Consider the following 25,548-nt stretch of genomic DNA (forward strand, 5'->3'; position numbering starts at 1 on the left):
GGAGCAATGCCGAGTGGGGATCTACCTGGGCCAGTTTATCTTTAATCTCATCATTCAGGCCTAGACAGAAAAGGCAAATCTGCACTGCTTTGTTCCAAGCCATGTCAGTTACCAGTGATGGAAGTGGGTGGTGAAGGCTGCAAGAGAACGGGGATCTTGTTTGAGTGACTGCAGGGCAACTTCGGTGGAGTGGGTACGGTCTGGGTCACCAAACATGAATGAAAAGACACAAATGAATTTATCAAAGTCCTGCTCAAGGATTGGCGATGCCTGATCCAGTGCTTCCTGTCAATAAGCTGCTGATGACACTTCTCTTGGTTTGTTTTTTCATGTACATTGCTAGGTGTAACAGGAACCATAGGCAACAATGATTGCAACCCCCCAAAACTTTTGATGGTTCCCATCAAATCTCTCTGAAAGCAGGATCTCTGGACTTAGACCTTGGGCTGTCGTGGCTGATGATGTCAGGGGGGCCTGGGACTGCTGGGAGGTGTGAGCGCAGGAAGGCATTTTCCAATTGTAGCTGGGCCACTTAGTTCTCGAGATCTCGAACTAGTTCTGTCATCCCAGTGGCAGAGGAGTCTAGAGATTTCATTTAAATTGTAGAGAGCACCTGCCAACATAGGAGATCCATCTTGGTCATTGAGCCCAATGGAGGTCAGTCTGCTCTGTCAGAAACCGTAATGAGCATGGTTGGGCCTAGTGATCGGAGCTGTGGCAGTTTTGCCTACTGGTCAGAGCCAGGGAGTCAAGAGCCTGAATAAGGAGTCCAGTGTGGGGTTGGAACAAGGCCGGAGTGAGAGCACGGCTGGAGCAGCACTAGGAACAGGGCTGGAGCAAGAGCAGGTTAAGGCTTGTGGAGTCTGTTGCCATCATCAGGCAGGGAAAGGTTCCAAGCTCCGGAATGCCACTGAGCAGACTGAGCTGCCGTTCCTCTTGTAAGGCTTATATACCTGCACTGAGAGTCACAGATCAGTTTCCGGATTGTGGATTGGTTAGAGCCTGGCACAGGAGTGACTCTTCAGTCCATGTGGTTTAATCAGGCTCTAATTTGGGGATGACTCATCTTCTTACACATATATCACTATGACATATTGTACTATCACAGGTTCAAATTACACATTCATGACATTTCTCCACTGTTGCAAACACTATGAGATTACACAGTGCTTTTGACTACTGAAGACATTTGCTAAAATAAAATGAAGATGATGTGCACTCTGACCTATAGATTAAATTTTTACATACCATCAATATGAGGCATTGTGATGGTCAGTTTGATGAGATTAGCATAGTCTGGATCTTCTGGGCCAGTGTAGCGCAGCTTGGCAGAGAATGGCTCTGCCCCAACCACACCTGGTACCCGGGGCTGGCAAAGACCTAATGGAAAAGGGAAAAGCAACTTCAGTTTGTGTCTAGAAGAAACGTTTTACTCTGCTTTGCACTAATCTTCCGTTTCTTTTTCACTGTACATACTTTAAAAACTAGACACATTTTCTGGAATGACAAGCAGCCTGTTAGGAGAGGCCAGCATTAACCACAACTTTGAACAGGAATTGTTATCACAGAGGATTTAAGTGGAAATCAGAACTATTTGACCAAAGTGGATCAAATTTTCAAAACAGGATGCCTAAATTGCACACACATACTCTAAGCAAATATTTGTATGCATCAACAGGCTTGCAAAGCAAGACACTGTATACAAAAAACACACAGGTACCTATTGTGCACAAATTACTGTCTGTTTGCACATGAGACCATGCTAAATGTGGGGCTGAGTAGTCATTTTTTGAAAGTTTGGTCCATGCATGGACAGGTTTAAAAAAAAAATCTCCTTCAGAATGTAGTTTGATTGCATGGTTAATTTCACTTATTTTGAAACAAGATTTTACTTTTATTTTTAAACGTTTTCCTCATGTTGTAGCTAGATTACATCTCTAGAGCAGAGCAAATTGGAAAACAATAGAAGTAGTTTATACTCAAATGATTTCTGCAACCATACTGTTGAGGAGGACTTAAGTTTAAACAAGCTTACTTAAGACTTACTTAAGATTATATTTATGCATATTGAACTGTTTATAAATTAAGAAAATTATAACTCAAATGTCTACCTGTAAACCTGCAGTTAGTTTTCCTCATCATTCTGTCCGTGAAGGATTTACATTTGATAATTAAAAATTCTGACTTCAGGGATGTCTATACTGCACATTAAACCCATCCAGTCTCTGACTCAGGTTTCAGTGCAGGTCCCCCTTCCTTCCATATACCAATCAGTCTGACTCGGGTCAGCAAGCACTCAAGATCCAGGTCCTAGGACCCTGCTAGAGGGGGTAGGTCAGAGCCCAAGTCCTCCTGTGACTTGGGTCCAGGCCCTGTCATTTTGAGGTGGATGCAGCTTACGCTGCAGACTTGAGTCAGAAGATCTGCGTAGCACAGTATGGATGCATGACCACGACTGAGAGACCTGGGTCCAGCAATTGTAAGCCCAGGTTTACAGCACACTGTCGACACTCAAACATGGGCTTGGAAACACCGAGTCCACAAGCCTTAGTCCCACAGACCTGAGTTTACGATGCAGTGTGGACATACCCTTGATTCACCCTGGGATTATGCTGGAGTAACTAAGGGTATGTCTACACTGCACACTAAGCCCAGGCACTGACTTAGGTTTGAGCCCAAGTCCCCTTCTCATCCACATACAAATCAGTCTGGCTCAGGCCAGCAAGCATTCAAGACTCGGGGTCCTAGGATCCTGCTAGGGGTCAGCCCCCAGTCCTGCTGTGACTTAGATCCAAGCCTTGTCACGATGCAGTGTGGATGCAAGTCAAGCCACAGACCCGAGTCACAAGGTCTGCCTAGTGCTATATGGATGTGTTAGCACAGCTGTGAGACCTGGGTTTAGCAATTGTAAACCCAGATTTATAATGCAGCATGGATGCTCAAGCACAGGCCTGGAAACACTAAGTCCACAAGCCAGGGTACCACAGACCCAGGCTTAGTTTACAGACATACCCTAATGGTTCAGGGCTATCAGTTGTGAAAACTTCACCCTGAGAGAGGTTTCCAGCACTCAGAGGGGTCTGTCCATAAATTACATAACACAGTAGAGGATGGGTGGGTCCTTAATTCTGCGTGTTTGTTCAGTGTTACAAAGTGTTAGAAGAGGGTGGATGGGTCTTGAAAAATCACCAAAAAATGCATTACATATTTTATGGCCAGCCCCCAGGTGTCTACATCCAAAACTCAGCCCTAGAACCTGGAACTGGCCCGCACAGCCCCCAGAAAAGTAGGCAGAGCCAGTTAGGGAGTGAATGTCGCAAGACACTCAGGCAGAATCCCTTCTGGGATGCAGGGTCTTCGCTAGCACAGGGAAGGTGAACTGAGGTAACAAAACAAAATAAAAAGTGACTAAGTAGAAATTCTATTGATTCAAGCCTCCAGATCCATCACTCAGTAGAAACTAGAATAGTTTGTCAAGAATATTTAAAGAGCCAACCACTTGGAATTAAAGTGACAAATTCAAGCACAGAAGGAACTATCTAATTATTTGTCTGTTATAAATGATATATTACACAAAATAAAAAAAGTTACTGTAGCAGCAAAGAGAGCAGGGGTGACAAAGAATTGTCAGTCTCACATAGGATTTGTACAGTGCAATGCTTTGGAATCCTGTCTTGATTGTTTGACAACTATCACATTAAACATAAAAAAACCCCTTTGATTTCTGGGATGACCCAAAATTTTTATTTGACTTTTAAAATAGGAAAGCCTGATTTGTCATGTGGAAGATTATTTAAAGGTGTTCACCAAAGGGGAGAAATGTGTTTGTACTTTTTATAACTTCTTTATGATGTGTAGAGAAGGCCTAAAAGGTTTTTCCGCTTCCCTCCCCATCTCCCCCTGCAGCCCTGCCAATAAAAGAGTTTATTTTGTGCTTGTTTTTTACCTTAGAAGTTCAGGTTTTATTGATTTTTGAAGGCTCCATGAATGACTAGAAAACAGGCAAGATTATGACATTAAAGATGTCATGTAAGTGAAAGCTGATTAAGTAAGAGAGAAAGTCATTTTTTGTGGTATGCAAGTTTTTCTATAGTTAACAGATACATTACCCTCCTCTGTGCTTATTGTTACAATAGGACTCATGAGCTCTAGGCCTTCATTCCCATCCGAATTTACAGCACGAGCTGCACACTGGATCCGAGAGCCAGCTTGAAAGTAAATGGAGTCCAGTGTGATTATCTTGGAGGAAGTGAAGAATGTATCAAAGTCAACCTCTCTCATGGGACTGGTCACACCATCAGGGCCAGTAGGGGCACTAACCAGCCATCGGTATCGAGTCAGCGTGTTATTGATATTCTCGCTGGTGCATATTGAACCTGTCTTGTCATAATCTGTATATTTAGGATTGCAAGCCTGTGGAAAGAGTCAGAAAATTATAATGATCTTATTTATTTCACGATAAAGAAAGCAATCCAAGTAGTGAGAAAATGATTGGGAAATTCAGATAAGCCTTGGCTTTAGCCACTGTTACTCCTGGGGGAATTCTGCACCACTGTGCACGCACAGCATTCATGCCCCTCACATATTTCTTTGCTTCCCCGCAGAAAAATGACTTTCTGATTGGGAAGCAAAGGAAAACCACAACCGTGGTCATGTGACCCTCCACAGCAGTATGTTTTGGGTAGCCGGCAGAGAGGTAAATCACTGTGGGGCAGGGGGCAGGATTGGGGAAGACATGGCTGGTGGCTCCTACCCTGTGCTGGGCTCAGCTGCTAGTCGCGGCTGGGTTGGGCAGGACGGGACTTCTTCCCCTGCATGGCATCCATGGCTGTGTCAGACCCACCCCCAGATTTCTCCCCAGGCAGCAGAAAGCTCTGCAAACTCTCCCCCAGCTCCCTGCACCCATTGCTCCTCAGCTGCAGGGCGAGGGATCCCTGTACAGAGAACTGCTTCCCCATCTGCCCAACCCCCGTGCATCCAGGCCCCCTCATACGTAGACTCACCTGCCAGCCCCCATCCGCACACAGAACCCCCCTGACGAACCCCACTCCCCCTGCACCTGGACTACCCCAACAAGCCACCCACACCCGGATATCCACTGCACCGAGCCTCAACCAGCTGCACCTGGAGCCACACCCCACTCCCCAGCATTTGGACCCCCCTGCAGAATCCCATTACCGCTGCACCCAGAACCCCCCAACAAGCCCCTGTGCATCTAGATCCCCACACACCCAGATTCCCCACTGAGCTACCCACACCCAGATTTTCCCACACAGAACCCTGTCAACCCACACCTGGATCCCCCCACACTAAGCCCCTCCACACTTGGATACTGCTGGGCCGAGCCTGCCTGCTCACCCCGGTGAATCTGGCACGGAGGGGCAGGGTCCTGGAGTGTTTCTGGGGCAGGCCAGGTTCTTGCACTGTGTCAGGGTTGGGTGCAGCCTCACCGCTGAGTCCATGTCCTGGGGGAGAGGGGGAGCTGCACAGTGATCTCCCACCTTGGGGAGCCGGTGGCCTGTGCTCCCCAGTGCCATGCTGGAGCCTCCACATTTATTTGACAAATAAAATTAGCAGATTTTTGCAGAATTTTAGAATATTGTGTACAGAATTTTTAATTTTTTGGCACAGAATGCCCTCAGGAGTACACTGTGGAACAAAAGCACCAAATAAACCTTATACCAAAAGTGCAAGTTATGGATGGAGAGCTAACCTGTGCTTTAATCACTCAACAGTCAGGAAACACGACAAAGAAGAATTTCGGTGTAGGGCAAATTTGAAAAAAAAATATGTTCAGAATACACTTTTAGCAACTTATTCTGCTTTATCTTTATAAAGTTATAATTGTGCTTGTAAGAGTTCAGTGTTGATCTGAAATACTGCCTATAGGTCAAATTCAGACCTGGGTTATGCAGTCAGTGCATTCAGTGGAGCACCCCATATGCTAAGTCTGATTTGGCCCTTTGATTCAAGTCTCCCAGTATTCCAATGGCATTGTGCACAGATGTGTAACAAAGTTGCATGGAAGTTTTTACTCTGATTTAGGAAAAACTTGTCTTGTGCAATGCATAACCTGTGAAGGTGCACATTGAAAAACTGTAAGACTCTAAAGGGAAGTGCAGATGGATAGAATCCTGACTCAATGTATGTAAGTTTTAATGTCCACATTCGGTTTACAAAAATTCAGACTCAGTGCAACAAGGATTACAGAGGACCTTGACCTAATTCACCACACAGACTGGACAGTGCAATAAATTGACTTTAATGGTGTAGGATCAGAGACTGAATGAGACAAGGGCCCCGATGAAAAAATAGTGTGTAGTCACATAATTAAAGTCATTGGACAAGGCCCTTGAGTCTGGCCAAGCTACGGTTGGCACAGGAAACAGGGGTAGGTGGGTGAAAGATGGCTTTCTGTCCCTGTTCTTCCCCCTAAAAGTTGATTTGGCCTCCATCTAAGTTAAAGCAGCTTCTATACTACAGCTTATACTTGCTTGTAACTTACAACAGCAGGGATTGCCTAAGTGCAGTACTTTCTCTGTCCACATTCCTTCCTGTCCCCCCTACCACTCCCTCTATTAGAGAGGTGTCTGAGAGGTGATGTAGATTTGGCTACACTGGCTCTATGCCATGTCCTGTTAAAGGAGAATCCCCAGCTGCCCTGTTAAAGCAGATTTTATGGTAGAAAAGGGCTGGATCATGAGCTGAGAATCCAGCCTTGAATTTTAATATATGCACACAAGACTCAAGTTTCTATGTGAAACATTAATTTTGGCAATTTCCTGACTTTTGGAAGTATAGCTTTTTAAAAAACTTATCTTTTTGCGATAAGTATGGTAGCAAACGCTTGCATTCGGCTAATGGTGGAGGAACTCTTTTAAAGTCTGATCCAAAATAGTATTTAAATGTAGTTTCTATTTTTAATATCTAAATTCCTGTATTTCACATTTGTTTCCTTTTTCAAAGATTATAAGTTTTCATATTATTTATCCAACCATCTTGTATGAAGAAAATATAGTATCACAAACGGTATTGACAGTGAACAACTTTTCATGATGCTACATACCTTAATAAAAATGCTTTCTGGAGACATTTATTATCTACCATCAGTGGAAAAAGTATTTGGAAAAGGTGTTTTATTTTATAATAGCCCTTCACCACTTCCCTCAGGCAGTATACATTTCCATTGTCTCTTTAAAATCACCCACCTACTAGCTTTGTTCCCACTTCTCATCTTGATACTCACAGTGATACAGACAACAGGGTAGCCAGCAACTGGACTGGTTCTGTCTTTGGCTCTAGAAGTATCATCATATATTAAAAGAGAAGCAACCTGAGGGACTGAAGGAAAGGTGACATCCGCCATGCTGTTCATTTCTTCAATGTACACAATGGCTTTGGCTGTCTGGCAATTAATATACAGAAACACAATTTTTAGTTCAAACTTACAAAAACAAGGTAACTCAATCTGAAGGTTGATCAGGAAATATTTTCTAGCAGCAGCATTTGTTAGCCTGGAGAATAGTGTCCCAAGAGAAATGACAGAAGCACCCTGGGTTGAGTTATTTAAAACTGGACTAGAAGCACTGGAAAATATAGCTCAGAGTGAGAAACAGAATGGCAACAAAATATTTTTATTTCTCAGAAGGATGAAGGCATGAGGTCTTCCACTTCCTTCCTCACTGTGTCCTTGAGCCACATAGGCATAATGGCATAACTTATCTCTATTGAATGCTGCAGCTTCACATGTCTGGTGGATCTGTGGTGTCCGTAATTGCTAATAACAGCTGTATCTTTGCTGCCTGATGATAGGGAGCCAGGCGATAATTCTTATTTACAATGTTATGCAGGTGTGACACAGAGGGCCATTAGGGATTCTCTACTCTGTGTCAGCAGCTCTTGTCAGGCTAGGCGTACTCTATATACCTAACACACTGTCGTCATGATATATATCCAAATAGTGGGATGTAATGTATAATTTCAAAACTAATAACTGACTTATTAATATTCCTGTGCTATGTACGTGCAGGGTGTGTACAAAGGGATATGGATAAATGCTAGAATTATGTTCTTAAAATGTGTTTGGCAAGCAATGCACAAGCACAGTCTGCCCTACACAAAGGAATGTGGATTTGCTGGTCATCAGGCAAAGACAATGAAGGCACATTTACATAAATGGTAAACAAAGCCATCAATCTAGAGAGTGGGGAAGCCAGCCTCTTGCGAAGAGCTAAACCTCAAATGATAAGTAATTGAATCAACTGATTGTATACAATATTACTGTATTATAAAAGTGTATCAAGAAAGGTCTTTTATGAACGTTAACACAACATTGGCGATTAATATCACCTGAAATGTATGTATTAACACTATCTGAGCAATTATGAATACTCATTGATATTACACTTAAAGTCTATGACCTAACAAAGGGAGAAACAGGTTTTCTCCCAGACAGAAGGGAAGGCAGCTATCTACCTGTCTCCAGTGAAATTAAGCAAGAAGTGACCAAAAACAATGGAAGCCCACATTTACAGGAGGCCCACAAAAAACTGAAGAATGGTTGATGAGGTCATCTTGAGTCTGGGGACAAAGCAGTGAGTTTGGGAAGATATAGGGAGACAGAAGAAGCTACCTTGGCATCCATCACTGGACAGACACAAGGGGCCAGATCTCTTGTAAGATGAGAAAGATGGGTCTTTACAACCCAGGGGGTTGAAGTCTTTGGGAACTGAATATAGGTGAGAAACCTACTTCAGCAAAAATCTTTTCCCTGAGAAGACAAAGGAACCAAGCTATCTTGACTTTGTGGGAGATGACCAAGGAGGTGGTCAGTCATCTTGCTGGAAGGAGGTGTGGTAAGAATCTAAACAAAACCAGTTCAAGAAAGTCTTGGTCACTAGAAACCATTTCCAACTTTATCCCTTATACTTGAACTTACCTAAAACCTCTCTCTTTCTGATTAAATAAACTTGTTTTACTTTCATTCTTGATACACTTTTTATACCCAGTGCTGTGTTTGACCTGAAAGGATTATTAACTATAGTTAAAGCAACAGGCTGTCTCTTTAAAGGAGCAACAGACCTTATTACTCTTCTGAACATTCCAGGAGAGAGCTGGACATTTCAGGGCAGACAGTTTGGGGAAAATTCAGGGCTGGGGGTTTGTTGGGGTCACTTGGCTAGTAGTAATCAAGACTGACAGAGACCGGAATGTGACTTTATTGTAACAAACATGCTGTTGGCACCTGAGTTGCTGAAACAGGGTGGTTCTAAACACAGATACTCAGTGCACACCTGTGTACACTGACTGATAGCATCCAGACAGAGAGCTACAGCAGCAGAGCACTTTAAGACAATCAGGGCTAGAGGACAGGCAGTGACACAACCTCTCACTGGTCTGGGTTAAACCCCAAAATGTGACAACTGATTAAGAGATTAAACAGTATTAAGGATGTTGCACTTCTAAATCATGAATATGGAGAATCAGAGAAGGAAAGTATGAGTGTTAAATGCAGACAGACTGTATTAATAGGTAAGACTGTGCTACTATTTCAATTCAAGCAACAAGTATAGTGATAACAGAACTATTATAGCAGAAGTTACATTTAATACATGTGTAGGCAGTCTGCCCAGGGTACTTCCACAGCTTCCAGCACAGGTGTCAGAAAGATCCTCTCAATCAGTGTTTCCAAGACGATGACAGCAGTTACTGAGAACTATCCTGATAAAGAGTATTAATTTGCAGGGGGATATTACAGATATTTATTTCATATATGTTCTTAAGAACATATATGTTCTCTGTGGCCCTTTGGACTCTTCAGCCACGAGGTGAGTTATTTTGGATGGAAATTTTAGGCTCTTCATTATAACCCAGCTGAAGAACAAGGCTATAATAGCTATAAAAGGTCTGTCTGTCTGCCAGATTGTGCTGTTGAATAGTTCGTGTTACCTGTATCTCTGCTACCATGTTCTCATCAGGCTTCAGGTGAACAGTGAAGGCCTCTCTCATCTCCCTAATGCCATCAAAAAGAACCTCAATCTCCACAATGTGCTGTGTTTCACCCTCCTTAAACTCAATTTCTAAAAAACACAATAAGACATTTTAAAAAATAAATCTGCTGTTCACAATCATCAGGTTGCTGATCTATTCTATTCTGGCATGACACAGAGAGCTACAAAAGTTAATAGTTGTCTTGCAAATTACATATGTTCATGTGACTTGAATAAACTAGTTTACATTATCCAAACACAAAAAAATACATAATTAATTAATTATGTACTAACTGGGCCATCTCATTTCCTGTGGGAGTAAACATACTGTGTAAGGACCAAGAAAATACTGAGTTTTGGCTTGTGGAGTTTCCCTGGGATAATCCAGTCAGGGATGCAAGGTTTGTCCCTCCCACTTAATGGGCTGGACTCTATAAATCCACGGATGTGAAATCCATGAGGAAATCCTCTGGATCATAGAACACTTGCAAAGGGCTGGGGATTTGTGGCAGAGGCACAGTGTTCTGTCCCTGTGTCTTCTGTGGTTGCATGTTTACCTCAGAAGTCAAACCACTCTGTTGGTTTACAGCACAGAGACGGAAGCAAGCGCACGGTAAGGCTTACGGGGTCAGTGTCAGCTGATACTACAAGTTCCTGTGGATCAGAGGACAGATGAGTAAAACTCTTATGTGCAAGAAACACATCCCACTCAGCAACTGGAATGGGACATTTCTTATTTGACAGTTTTCTTTCTGTTAGAAGCTTCTTTCCTCATTTATCACGGGGTAACTGCCTCCCACCAGTGGAAATCTGAGGGGGTCCAGTGTTCTTGCTGGAGGCTCCAGGACCAAAGCCTGCTCTTCAGCTCAGGTCACCAGAAGAGTTCTTCCAAAGTGACAGAACTATTCCAACACCTGATTATTAGCATTTGGTCATTTCCCAGACTACCAGGGTAGGTGGAAAGAGGAGAGAAACTGCTAGCAGAAAGGGAATTTTCAGGAAAAAAATTTCTCATTGTGCTGCACAGCTTCTCTCCTCACTCTTCTTTTCATGGGAAGTGGCAAGCAGTGAATCACAGAAAGAAAAAAGCAAAGGATAAATAGAGTTTTTAAACTGTTATTAGAGTAGGATAATAGGTGCAAAAAGAAGTCTCACCCCATAATATAGAGTAAGAACTTTGTATATTACAGAATTATTTGGAACCAACCTAGCAACAGCTTCCTGCCAATAGACATCTCTGCAGAGGAATGGAAACCTACTTTGTAAATCTTCCTCGGAGGGCTGCACGGTGATCTCCCACCTCCATGCAGCTAGTGGCTGGTGCTCCCCACTGCCATGCTGGAGGTGACTAGCAAGGCCAGCCACAGGTTTAATCTGTCACTCTAAGTAATCTTGACACCTGATGATCCTGAGATGAGGAGAGAGATATCTCTGCCTAAAAACTACCACTAGGGCTGTTATGCCCTTTTCTGTGGTGTTTAGTTGTAGGATTCCAATCAGCCATCCTAGAGTAGCAACTCTAGAGTAGCTGAGATCACGAGAACTGTGGTGGTTGCTATTATTAGTTATATTCTGGTAGCATTGGGAGGCCAAGGCCCCAATACGTTGTCACTATACAGACAAGAGGCAGTTTGTTTGCAAAGAGTTTTCAGTTTCCCCTTGCACCAGAAATGTAAATTTGACCAGATCAGCAACTGAAATTTCTGGGTTGAGTTCTGCCCGCATATCAAAAAGTACTGATGAGGCCAACTGAATAACTCTGTCAAACCACACTTCTCTTCCGTTACTGTTACTGTAGGTCATCATGTCTGGATGAAGGAGTCCCTGCTTTAAGTGGTCTAGTGTTTTCTGCAGGTGCAATGGAGGTTCCTTGGTTGTCTATTAAGTCTGAAGTGCCTTCTGCGTCACTGGAGGAGTAGGAGAAGGATTACAGCTCTCTATTCCCCTTCCCAGGACATTGTTTCCACTGCTGAGGAGAAGTTGTGACCTCAGGTTACTCCCTAGTTTTGGAAGGATATAGATATTCCTGATTCAGTAATAAGCCAGCCTCTAATGGGAGGTAGGAGGAGACTTCCCCTGTGAGGACCATGACTGCTCTCTACATAGTTTCTTCAACCTTCTTTTGAAGTAACTGGTACTGGTACTGTCATAGACACAACAATGGACTCAATGGACCCAGTGGTCCGAACCCATGTAGCCATGTCTCTGTTTTTGTTCAGATATGTCACACACAGAGTTGTGGAAGTGAACAATTCAAGTTGCTGCTTTACAAAGGGGGCTCTTGATTTTGCCTTTTTCAAACTCAAACTCTCTGAAGTTTGCAAGACTTTCTCCTGAGACAGCTGTGAGGGGGTTCCCCTCTCTGTGGGAATCCTCACGCTCCCGGTTGAGCTTCTCATTTTGGAATCATGGCTTCAGGAGGGGGTTGAGGCCTTACATGCCTGCCTGACTCAAAGCCAACCTCCTGGTCATGTGAAGGCCAATAGCTTGTGGTAGCCAGGCATAGCTCACTCTCTCCAGCTTGTGCCCTGGCAATGTGAGGGTTGATGGCTTGTGGCATCAGGGCATAGCTCACTCTCTCAAGACCATATCCCATCACAGTAAGGTTTGATGGCTTGGGGAGGAAGCAGGGCACCGTTTGCTCTTTGAATATCCCAGAAAGTTGCCCCTTGGACTTGGCTCAATGCTTGCAGGGCTTCTCTGCAGGGAAGCAGACAGTCCACTTGAGAGGTGTTGTACTGGAGAAAACAGAGGATTAGAACCTCAGTAGTCCATTGATTCTCCACCTCAGGAGAGGGGGGAGAGGTGCATGATGCTGAAATGAAGTCACTACTGCATGAAAACAAATAAGAATTAAAGTTATAAAACAAAATGGTCTGCAGAAACTGAACCACCATCTTCTTCCACTGCTGAAGGTACAAAATCCAGTGGACTGAGCTAAAAGACAAAGCCTAGTCCCAGAGCCCCCAACAACAACACTGGATCGCTGCTGAATTCCACAGGTGGGAGCCATTATTCATTAGTAATGAGCAAGGAAAGCAGCTGTGCCCCCACAAAATGACTATGGAATGGTTTTCCAGAAGCAATTGGAATGCTCACAGCCCTCAGCACATTCACAATGAAATTCACACCTGCTTGAAACTTGCCATCATGAGCCTAATTCATTCCTGGTGTAAACTCACTGACTTCCCTATAACGGAGTTACATCAGGGATTAATTTGTTTCATTATGGATATGGCACCTTCAGAATGGCTACATGATCCCAAAGCAGAGTTTTGTCAGAGGTGAAAAATGGCTGCAGGAAACCATCCTAGGCCTTCAAAGCAGAATGCTAAAGGAGATTAATCTGTTTATCTCTATGCACATTAATAAACAAAGTTGATTAAAAAAATTGAAGTCTTTTGACGTTAACAGTTAACACAAAGGATTCATATTTCCCTTCTATTAGCCTGGAAGTTTATTTCAGATACGTTTCTAGGATGTCTGCGGCCCTGTGGGCGCTATAGCCATGGAAGTGAACAGAAATCTGAGGAGATGCACATTCTCTGAGGGACTTACTGGCTGCCACTTCCAGCAGCTCCCATTGGCCTGCAGCGGCGAATCACGGCCAGTGGGAGCCGCCATCAGCCAGACCTGCAGATGGGGCAGGTAAACAAACTGGCCCGGCCCACCAGGGGCTTTCCCTACACAAGCGGTGACCCCAGTTTGAGAAACACTGGTTTAAGGGAAAGCATTTTGCATTGCTGAATACTTACTTCAGAATCAGTAATGCTTTCTTTTAAAAACATTCATATGCTTGACTACTCTCCAAATTACTGAGAATACACAACTCCAAATTATTGGAAGCTAAATATAAAAAATATGAAATTCCATTCCTGCGGCCTTATTAATCCCAAAGGCAAAAGGCACTAATGAAAGCAGCTAAAAAGTATTAAAAGCTTAAAAGTTCACAGTGCTTTTTTTCCCTTTAAATACTGTACAATTGTGGCTGAAATAATCAATGGGATGTGATATTGATCTGAATGACAGCCGGGGAGTCTCGTCATACCTTCTGACACGGGGTGATAGTCTTCTCCAGAGGTAGCAGAGCCATCCTTTGTGTGAACCCTCACAATGGAAACCTTTGAAGTGTCTCCCAGACGAAGCACTGGAATTTGTACAACCACCAGCTGTCCTACATCTTTTGGTTCACTGACACTAAATTTGGTCTCACCAAACTTGATAATGGCCTCTGTAATAACAGAAAACAGTGTTTAATAGTGTGCACAAAAGAGCTTTTAAATACCAAAGTCAAAATGATATTTGTATGGTCAAAAATAACTCCTCACTGTCTGCATGATCTCTGATCCTTATCAGGGTTTCATTTTGTTCACCAATAGAAGCACCATAGGAGGAATCACTTCTTGGAGTGCCAAGAACCAGACGCAGCTCTTCCTCTTCTTCATGGAGAGAGTCGTCCACAAGCATGAGGGTGCAAGGTTTCTCAGTCTCACCTGGAATCATCATGCAGAAAGTAACATCATGCAGAACTTAAAATTGTTTTTAGATGTACTACAGGCATTTCTCTCAAGCTATAGGACCCACAGGTCAATTCTACTGGTCAAAGCACCTGTACTGGCCCTAGATAAGTAAATAACTAATGAAATTACTAGCAATAGCATCAGCAACAACATTTTTATTTACTATGATAGTAAGACTAGGTATTTACATAGATGTACAGCTAATATCTCACAACACCTCTGAGAGGTAGAAGAGTATTATCCTCATTTTCAGAGGTGGAAAATGAGAAACAGGAAGGCTCAAGACCAAATTTTAAAGAATAGTCTCTAATTTTGGGTACTTTAATTTATGGCAGCTCAACTGATTTTCATATCGCTCTCAGCTCCTACTGATTCCAATGAGAGAAGTGGATGCCTATCACCTTGGAAGATCAGTAGCTATGTGTCTCAAGTTGAACAACCAGAAAACAATGGGCCTAAAATTAGTGATTACTCTGAACTTCTGGTTCTATCTGATTTAAGCCTATTTAGAACAGTGGCTCTCAACCTTTCCAGACTATTGTACCCCTTTCAGGAGTCTGATCTGTCTTGCATAACCCAAGTTTCACCTCACTTAAAAACTACTTGCTTACATAAGAACATAAGAATGGCTGTACCGGGTCAGACCAAAGGTCCATCTAGCCCAGTATCTGTCTACCGACCGTGGCCAATGCCAGGTGCCCCAGAGGGAGTGAACCTAACAGGCAATGATCAAGTGATCTCTCTCCTGCCATCCATCTCCATCCTCTGACGAACAGAGGCTAGGGACACCATTCTTACCCATCCTAGCTAATAGCCATTTATGGACTTAGCCACCATGAATTTATCCAGTCCCCTTTTAAACATTGTTATAGTCCTAGCCTTCACAACCTCCTCAGGTAAGGAGTTCCACAAGTTGACTGTGCGCTGCGTGAAGAAGAACTTCCTTTTATTTGTTTTAAACCTGCTGCCTATTAATTTCATTTGGTGACCCCTAGTTCTTGTATTATGGGAATAAGTAAATAACTTTTCCTTATCCACTTTCTCAACATCACTCATGATTTTATATACCTCTATCATATCCCCCCTTAGTCTTCTCTTTTCCAAGCTGAAGAGTCCTAGCCTCTTTAATCTTTCCTCGTATGGGACCCTCTCCAAACCCCTAATCATTTTAGTTGCCCTTTTCTGAACCTTTTCTAGTGCTAGAATATCTTTTTTGAGGTGAGGAGACCACATCTGTACACAGTATTCGAGATGTGGGCGTACCATGGATTTATATAAGGGCAATAATATATTCTCAGTCTTATTCTCTATCCCCTTTTTAATGATTCCTAACATCCTGTTTGCTTTTTTGACCGCCTCTGCACACTGCGTGGACATCTTCAGAGAACTATCCACGATGACTCCAAGATCTTTTTCCTGACTCGTTGTAACTAAATTAGCCCCCATCATGTTGTATGTATAGTTGGGGTTATTTTTTCCAACGTGCATTACTTTACATTTAGCCACATTAAATTTCATTTGCCATTTTGTTGCCCAATCACTTAGTTTTGTGAGATCAAAAACAAAAACAGACATAAAAATACAGAAATGTCACAACACACTATTACTGAAAAACTGCTGACTTTCTCACTTTTACCATACAATTATAAAATAAATCAATTGGAATATAAATATTGTACTTACATTTCAGTGTATAGTAGTATATAGAGCAGTATAAACAAGTCATTGTCTGTATGAAATTTTAGTTTGTCCTGACTTCACTAGTGTTTTTTCTGTAGCCTGTTGTAAAACTAGGCAAATATCTAGGTTTCAGAGTGGTAGCCGTGTTAGTCTGTATCAGCAAAAAGAACGAGGAGTACTTGTGGCACTAACAAATTTATTTGAGCATAAGCTTTTGTGGGCTAAAACCCACCTCACTGGATGCATGCAGGGGAAAATACAGTAGGAAGATATATATATACACAGAGAACATGAAAAAATGGGTGTTGCCATACTAACTATAAAGAAAGTAATCAGTTAAGGTGGGCTATTATCAGCAGGAGAAAAAAAATTGTAGTGATAATCAGGATGGCCCATTTCCAACAGTTGACAAGAAGGTGTGAGTAACAGTAGGGGGAAAATTAGACTGGGGAAATAGGTTTTACTTTGTGTAATGACCCATCCGCTCCCAGTCTTTATTCAAGACTAATTTAATGATGTCAACTTTGCAAATCTTTTTTGAGATGGGGCAATCACATCTGCACGCAGTATTCAAGATGTGGGTGTACTGTGGATTTATACAGAGGCAATATATTTTCTTTTTTATTATCTATCCCTTTCTTAATGATTCCCAACATTCTGTTCACTTTTTTGACTGCTGCTGCACATTGAATGGATGTCGTCAGAGAACTATCAACAATGACTCCAAGATCTCTTTCTTGAGTGGTAACAGCTAATTTAGACCCCATCATTTTATATGTACAGTTGAGATTATGTTTTCCAATGTGCATTACTTTGCATTTATCAATATTGAATTTCATCTGCCATTTTGTTGCCCAGTCACCCAGTTTTGTGCAATCCCTTGGTAACTCTTCAGAGTAGTTTTGTACCATCTGCAAATTTTGCCACCTCATTGTTTACCCCTTTTTCCAGATCATTTATGAATATGTTGAATAGGACTGGTCCTAGTACAGACCCCTAGGGGACACCAATGTATACCTCTCTCCATTCTGAAAACTGACCATTTATTCCTACCCTTTGTTTTCTATCTTTTAATAGTTACTTATCCATGAGAGGACCTTCATAAAAGGGAAGGTCCTCTGCATCATAACATTTACATACCACGGAAAAAACTTGCTTAGGGCTTGGAAAAAACAGAAGTTAAAAATGTGAGCATATAAAAATGAGGAGACAAGAACCTGTTCTCCTGTCAAGTAAAAGGAGGTTTGGATTGATAATGCCCAAGAGGGACTTAGATAATTTTTCCCCACAAATGAGAAGTAATACCCCATCTCCTCATGTTTTTTCTCTGGGTTCAACATTTTGAGCCACCCAGGCAGACTGAGAAAGAAGAAATAAGCAGGAAGAAGGAGGAGAAATATCAGAGAGCAATAATTAGCTTAGCTGTGTCCCTATGCAAAGTTAAAAGGTGTTTACCCTTTCCAGCGGTAGATAGCTGGATTTGCTGATGGTCTGCCTAATGGGGCCAGAGCTTCTGGGGGTTTCCTCTGTGATATCACCTGCTATTCAGTTCTGCCTGCAGCACAGCAATGGGATCCATCTGTTAGGATGAGTGGCTGGGCCTTTGCAAAAGGATATCCCTTGTGTCTCTATAGATGATCCCCCTCTAGTTCAGGATTAAGGCAGGATGGTGTGAGGAATGCTATGCTGCCACTTCACGCGCTCTACCTATTCTGTGTATAGAGAATTTTATTCCCCCAAACAGTCTGTATGGCCCTTGCTGTGAGAAAAAAACTCACATGATTTAAAGCAAAACCAACTCTGACAGAATAAAGGATTCTAACAAAGAACTGTAGCTTACCAGGAAGGAAAGTGATGATGGAATTGTCAGTGTTAGGACGTTCTTCAAAGTCCATCATTACCTGGGCTGAACCCTGCCGACTATAACAGCGCACTGTAGATGTGTAGCGAATATCCCCGCTCCTATATATCATGGCAGAAATCTGTCCATCATTTTCATTGCCAATGTACATAGGTTCTTTAAACTGCATCTTAGGCACTAGACACACACATACAAAAGAAGGAAAAAATATCCAAAATGATCAATTTCTAGAGCCACTGCTTTTAACATGATGGTATTATGTGCCATGTTATATATGATTATGATGTGGCAGACTCCTCACCAGGTAGCAACTGATTTATTTAGCACATTTCCTACAATTCAAAGAGTGAAATCCTGGCCCAACTCATGTCAATGGAAAAATGTCCACTGACTTCAGTGGGTCCAGGATTTCACCACAATTGCTTTACAGAACTACAAGCTATGGCCCTGATTTTGATCTCATACTGGTATAAATCAGGAATATTACAATTTATGTCTATACAGTTACAACTAGCAAATGTAAAACTAGTATAAATGTATTTATCTTCAGTCCTTATGTACATTTTCTACATTCCCCATGGTTTTAGGAAAATAAGTGAAAAATTACAGCCAGCTGAGAGTACATGTAGACCAGTAAGTGCCCAGAAATTTTATAATGACCACAAGTGGTCAGGAACCTGATTTTACACCTCATCCAAAAGATCACAACTTCAGCAATGTAGTGTTTCCAAACACCATGCCTGGACATTGGTTCCATACGGACTCAGAAGGAAGAATACTATCTATTGCATTGCAAGCATCATTTTTCTTCCTGTGAAAATAATTAATACTTACAATCAGAGACTGAGTCATTAATGAAGATGGTGGCTTTGCTTGGTTCTCCAAGGATGGCATTCATGGGCATTCGCAGCACAAGCTCAAACTTCTCAATTCCTTCTAATACTGGCTGTCCAAGGTCATCCAGAATGATCATACGGAAAGTCTGCATGTTGACTCCAGGGGCAAAATCCAAATTACGACTGATGCCTACATAATCTACCCCAGCTACACAAAGAAACAACATAAAACAGAATACATTGATGGAACTGTTTTTCACAGCATTTTGTTAAAGAAAATAAGGGATCTAAAGTCAGGAAGTTGATAACAGTAACTCATAAAAATGAAATAATCTCTGTCTTTTGTTGTCAAGAAGTACTTTTTACTTTATCATTTAAAACTCTCCAGCTCTTTTGCGGTCATTCAAAGCAAAAAGCTTCTTACCTAGAAGGGATTTGGAGCAGGCCTGATTCTAACCTCACTTACCCTGTTGAAAATCAGGAACAACACCATTTAAGTGACTGGAGCTATATTGATGTAAAACCTTTGTAAATGAGATGCAAATTATAGTTTGGGACCAACCAGAGTGTTCTGAGAGAAATCCCAGAAATGAAGGAGATTCCTTGGAATAAGGATTTAATATTATGCCTATAATTCTAGGGGACAGTGCAGCAGATTATGTGACTAATGTAAAAAGGGAAAACAGAGCAATCAAGAGGCTGATTAAGAGGAATTACACTACTAATAGCCAGATGAGATATATAACAAGAATGAAACTTAAGCATAGAGAAGAGGGAAGGCAAACAGATTTTGGACCCTGCTGGCCAGTAGCTAATGAAAGTCCAAGAGAAAGACAAGATGAGTCAAAATTACATCCAGACCATGTCAAGTGGGACCTGGCACACTTCAGTGTCAAAGATAAGAATACCCAGTTCACTCTAGGACTAAAAAAAAAAAAAAAAACTAGAGAGAAGTGAATGAGGCCTGGTCTACACTAGGACTTTAAATCGAATTTAGCAGCATTAATTCGAATTAACCGCTCAACCGTCCACACCAGGAAGCCGTTTAATTCGACCTAGAGGGCTCTTTAGTTCGAATTCGGTACTCCACCCCGACGAGGGGAGTAGCGCTAAATTCGACATGGCTATCTCGAATTAGGCTAGGTGTGGATGCAAATCGAACTTAGTAGCTCCGGGAGCTATCCCACAGTGCACCACTCTGTTGACGCTCTGGGCAGCAGTTCAAGCTTGGATTCTCTGACCAGCCACACAGGAAACGACCCGGGAAAATTTGAATTCCTTTTCCTGTCTGGGCACTTTGAATCTGATGTCCTGGTTGGACATCGGGGCGAGCTCAGCAGCACCTGCAACGATGCAGAGCTCTCCAGCAGAGGAGTCCATGCAATCCCAGAATAGAAAGAGGTCCCCAGCATGGACAGACCGGGAAGTCCTGGATCTGATCGCTGTGTGGGGCGATGAGTCTGTGCTTTCGGAGCTGCGCTCCAACAAACGGAATGCAAAGACCTACGAGAAGGTCTCCAAAGCCATGGCACTCAGAGGATACAGCCGGGATACAACGCAGTGCCGCGTGAAAATCAAGGACCTGAGACAAGGCTACCAAAAAGTCAGAGCGGCAAACAGACGCTCCGGAGCCCAGCCCCAGACATGCCGCTTCTACGAGGCACTGCATGCCATTCTAGGTGGGTCTGCCACCACTGCCCCACCAGTGACCGTGGACTCTGAGGATGGCATAGTGTCGACGGGCAGTTCCTCGGCGATGTTCGCCGATGGGGAAGATGAGGAAGGGTTTGTGGAGGACGACGCAGGCGACAGCGCTTACAATACCGCTTTCCCCGACAGCCAGGATCTCTTCATCACCCTCACAGAGATCCCCTACCAACCCTCCCCGGCCGTTAACCCGGACTCAGAATCAGGGGAAGGATCAGTCGGTAAGTGCTATAAACATGGAAACATTTATTTTTTAAAAAACAGGAATAAAAACTATATAAAAAGTTTTCCATATAAAACTATATAAAAAGAAGGTCCACACATATAGGGATGGAACAGAAATCCTCTTGGGACACTTCCACAAAGCTCTCGTAGAGGTGCTCGAAAAGCCTCCACAGGAGGTTCCTGGGGAGAGGTGCCTTATTTGGTGCTCCGTGGAAGCACACTCTTCCGCGCCAGGCCATCCTAACGTACAGCGGAATCATTGCCTCGACCAGCATGACAGCATACGGACCTGGTCTGTGCAGGGATTCTCGCAGCATCCTCTCTCTCTCCAAGTGACCCGCCTCAGGGTAATCTCGTTTGGCGACTGCTGCATCTAATTAGGGCAATTAGTGTACTGTTACTATTGTGAATGCTTGACTTTTACTTTGCATAGCAATGACCTTCGTTTAACAGCCACGTGTTGGAGGCCGCAGAGGAAAAGCATACAGTGATCTTTCCCGGGCACAGCCGCGAGGGGCTGGAACAGGGTCAGACTTTATGCTTTCCAGATTGCCTTCAGCGGGAGGGCACAGCTATCCATTAACTGTTAAGCAGCCTATAGTGTAGGGCTTACCAGGCCTGGCTGCTACACGGATTCAGCTGTACCGCCCCGCTTGTCCGATCTCCTGTGCAAGACCGCAGCCAATGAAAGCGTATTCCGAAATCTCGAACTTGTCCTGAGAGCTCGTGAGACTAGGTGCCCTGTATGGTCTTGTTCACAGAAACTGAGTAGACTGTGTTCAGTGTTCGCAAACATGTATCTTTTCAAGGAAATCACTTCCTTTTTCCCATTACACAGCTGCGGCTCTTTCACGAACTGCCCCGGCATCCCCCTCACAGAGGCTGGCGCAGATTAGGCTGCGAAAGAAAAAGACTAGGGACGACATGTTCTCGGAACTGATGACCTGCTCCAGAGCCGAGGCGGCCGAGCAGAGACAGTGGAGGGAGACCCTATGTCAGCACCAGCGCTCACACAGCGAACGGGAGGACAGGTGGCGGCAGGAAGACCAGCAGGCGACTCAAACGCTGCTTGGGCTAATGAGGGAGCAAACGGACACGCTCCGGCGCCTTGTAGATGTTCTGCAGGACCGCAGGCAGGAGCAGAGAGCCCCCCTGAACTGTATCTGCAACCGCCCTCCCCCGCCACAAAGTCCTGTCCCCCCCTCACCCAAAATCACAAGAAGGAGGGGCGCTAGGGGCCGTGAAAACTGTCACTCCACCCCAGCAGAGCGCTCATGTACCAAACAGCTCTCATGCCATAAATTTTGAGAAGTGCTTCCCTTCCTGGATCACCCAGTCCCAAATCCAAGTTTCATCCCCCCACTGTGTAGTTGAGTATTAAAAGTAGTTTGTTGTTATTCACTGTTTCCGTCACGTTTTTCTTGTCAGAAGACTTTGTGTGAAGGGGGGGGAGGAGTTTTTTAATTGCATAGGACAGCCTCCATTACCAGGGTACAGACTTGGGGGCAGGATCAACAGCAGGACACACACAGACTGCAGTCACTAGGCACCAGGGTCAGTCTGTGAGGTGTATGCTGTCCCAGGGTCCTAGCGCCTGCCATCCACAAATGGCAAGGCAGGCTGCCCTTACCATGCCCTTCCACCCTAGCCACGAGCCTCTCCGATGCCCTGAGCCCCAGCAAGAGCCCTCATCCACGGACACATACTCACCCTTCCCACACACACCTCACCCCTTCCTACGCCCCAACCCCCAGCCCAGAGCCTGCATCCAAACTCCGTCCCAAAGACGGCACCCCTCACCCCTTCCTGCAAACCCATCCCTTCCTGCACACCCACCTGCAACCGTCCTCCCCCCAGAGACCGCTGTAGGAGCAGGAGCCTGTCATTCCTCTAGTGTAGAAGTGGTCTGTACATCAGTGCACACCGTACCCACCACAGTCTGCGTCCATGTTTCAACCCTTGAACAGGAATTCATAATTAAAGAAAACTTTGTTAATAATCAGTGTTCCATTAAATTTATTTTAAAACGTGTGTTGGAAGGGGGGAAACCTGGAGAACGGGGTATGTAACCGCAGATCGAAGTCAACAGTCACTGAAACAGGCTCAGGTTCAGCTTCTCTGTAAATCAAGTGGACAGTCATAGGTTACCCTGCTCTCCGAGGAACCTAGCTTTCAAAGCCTCCCGGATGCACAGCGCTTCCCGCTGGGATCTTCTATCGGCACGGCTGTCTGGCTGAGCGTAATCAGCAGCCAGGCGATTTGCCTCAATCTCCCATCCCGCCATAAAGGTCTCCCCCTTGCTCCCACAGAGATTGTGGAGCACACAGCAAGCAGCAATAACAACGGGGATATTTTTTTCGCTGAGGTCCGAGCGAGTCAGTAAGCTCCGCCATCTCCCCTTGAGACGTCCGAAAGCACACTCCACCACCATTCTGCACTTGCTCAGCCGGTAGTTGAAGAGTTCCTTCTCACTGTCCAAGGCGCCTGTATAGGGCTTCATGAGCCAGGGCATTAGCGGGTAGGCTGGGTCCCCGAGGATCACTGTAGGCATCTGCACATCCCCAACCGTTATTTTGTGGTCCGGGAAGAAACTACCTGCCTGGAGGCGTTTAAACAGACCAGAGTTCCTGAACACACGCACGTCATGAACCTTGCCCGGCCACCCGACGTAGATGTTGGTAAAACGTCCCCTATGGTCCACCAGTGCTTGCAGCACCATAGAAAAGTAGCCCTTTCGGTTAATGTACTGGCTGGCCTGGTGGGCTGGTCCCAGGATAGGGATGTGAGTCCCATCTATAGCCCCACCGCAGTTTGGGAATCCCATCGTGGCGAAGCCATCTCTGACGACCTGGACGTTTCCTAGAGTCACTACCTTTGAGAGAAGTTGCTCAACGATTGCGTGGGCTACTTCAATCACAGCAAGCCCTACGGTAGATTTGCCCACGCCAAAGTGGTTCGCTACTGACCGGTAGCTGTCTGGCGTTGCAAGTTTCCAGAGGGCTATGGCCACTCGCTTCTGCACACTCAGGGCTGCTCGCATCCGGGTGTCCTGGCGCTTCAGGGCAGGGGACAGCAAATCACAGAGTTCAAGGAAAGTGCCCTTACGCATCCTGAAGTTTCGCAGCCACTGTGATTCATCCCAGACCTGCAGCACTATGCGGTCCCACCAGTCCGTGCTTGTTTCCCGGGCCCAGAATCGCCGTTCCACGCCATGAACTTGACCCATTGCCACCATGATCTCCACTGCGCGGCGTTCCCTGCTTTGTGAGAGGTCTGCGCCACTCTGTGACTTCCTGTCCTCACCGTGCTGACGGAGCCTCCTCGCCCGATTTCTCAGCAGCTGACTGTGGAAGAGGTGGACGATAAGGTGCGAGGAGTTGACAACGGCCATAAGTGCAGCGATGATCACAGCGGGCTCCATGCTCGCAGTGCTGTGGCATCCGCGCTGTAACCGACCAGAGAAGGGCGCGAACAGATTTCCCGCCGGCGCTTTCAGGGAGGGAGGGTGTGATTGACGGTTCAATGACGACAGTTACCCAAAACCACCCTTGACACATTTTTCCCCCAGCAGGCATTGGGGGCTCTACCCAGCATTCCAATGGGCAGCGGGGACTGCGGGAACTGTGGGATAGCTTCCCACAGTGCACCGCTTCCAAAGTCGACGCTGGCCCCGTTACTGTGGACTCAGACAGTCGAATTAGTGTATTTAGTGTGGATACACAAATTCGACTTCATAAGGTCGATTCCACAAATTCGAGTTAAGTAGATTCGAAATAGTCTTGTAGTGTAGACGTACCCTGAGACAGGATGTTGAGTTATAACAGGACATGGTGTCCCGGGTATTAAAGGTACCTAAGTCTGAGGTGAAAGAGTGGACTTTTGTGCATTTGCTGTGATATCACAGTACAATCTGTTTTACTTCTCCAATAAACTGTTAAATAAAGAGATAAAAAACCCTTACACATATTGCTGAAGGAAACAAAAACAATCCCCACACCTATTTAACAGGTTATCCAGTGAGTGAAGACCAAAAACATGTTCTGGCTTTAAACTCTTATAATGCTGTTATGCTTTTCTGCAACAAAAATACATTCAATATTTAGGGTGAGGTAAACCCAACAGATCACGTGAAATAATAGTTAAGAAATGAAGTAAATGGACATTCTTTTTAGGCATCTTAATAATCTAATTTTCCAAGAGAAAGCACAAAAATGTGGAAGGCATACTAATGCTAAACCCAGACTCTATGTCTTCCTGTCATGGGCATCATAACAAGAAGGCTTATGACAACTAAGAGTATTTTAAAATTATATCAGTAACTAAACACTAACGTCTGTTCATGCTCAATGTAACCATCTAGGAAAAATATTTGGACTCTTCATGACTTCTCCACATCAAAAGAACGCTTTAGCATAAAATGCCATGTTTTAGAAACAGACTGAGTACAGTACGTCTGCAGCTCCAGATACCAATTTAGAGCTTGATCCTTTCAGCATGTGGATGAAGGCTCTGAGGGTATTCTGCACGTAGAGCTGGGGGTATGACTCCCAGCTCACATAGACATACTCACACTAACTCTCCTGGAGCTGGCACACTAAAAACATTTGTAAGCTGGGGTAGCATGGGCAGTGGGTGAGCGGCGGCATGGGCTAGTTGTGCTGAGTACCTACCTACCTACCTGGACCCCATGGGTATGTACTTGGGGCAACTAGCCTGTGGTGCCACTCACA

General features: G+C 44.3%; 1 protein-coding gene across 1 annotated transcript in view; it reads right to left on the minus strand.

Moving 5' to 3' along the window:
- The window catches only part of FREM2 (FRAS1 related extracellular matrix 2), a 217,788-nt gene that overhangs the window by 34,358 nt on the left and 157,882 nt on the right, over window positions 1-25,548 (minus strand). The window contains exons 8-15 of the mRNA XM_045015121.1: window positions 18,885-19,094; window positions 18,030-18,227; window positions 14,318-14,482; window positions 14,038-14,220; window positions 9,949-10,079; window positions 7,247-7,405; window positions 4,110-4,413; window positions 1,249-1,380 (exon numbers count right to left, since the gene is read on the minus strand). Coding sequence (XP_044871056.1) covers window positions 1,249-1,380; window positions 4,110-4,413; window positions 7,247-7,405; window positions 9,949-10,079; window positions 14,038-14,220; window positions 14,318-14,482; window positions 18,030-18,227; window positions 18,885-19,094 — 1,482 coding nt within the window. The remainder of the gene's footprint in view (window positions 1-1,248; window positions 1,381-4,109; window positions 4,414-7,246; window positions 7,406-9,948; window positions 10,080-14,037; window positions 14,221-14,317; window positions 14,483-18,029; window positions 18,228-18,884; window positions 19,095-25,548) is intronic.

This window comes from Mauremys mutica, chromosome 1 (genome assembly GCF_020497125.1).
Source record: "Mauremys mutica isolate MM-2020 ecotype Southern chromosome 1, ASM2049712v1, whole genome shotgun sequence".
NCBI classification, from domain to species: Eukaryota; Metazoa; Chordata; order Testudines; family Geoemydidae; genus Mauremys; species Mauremys mutica.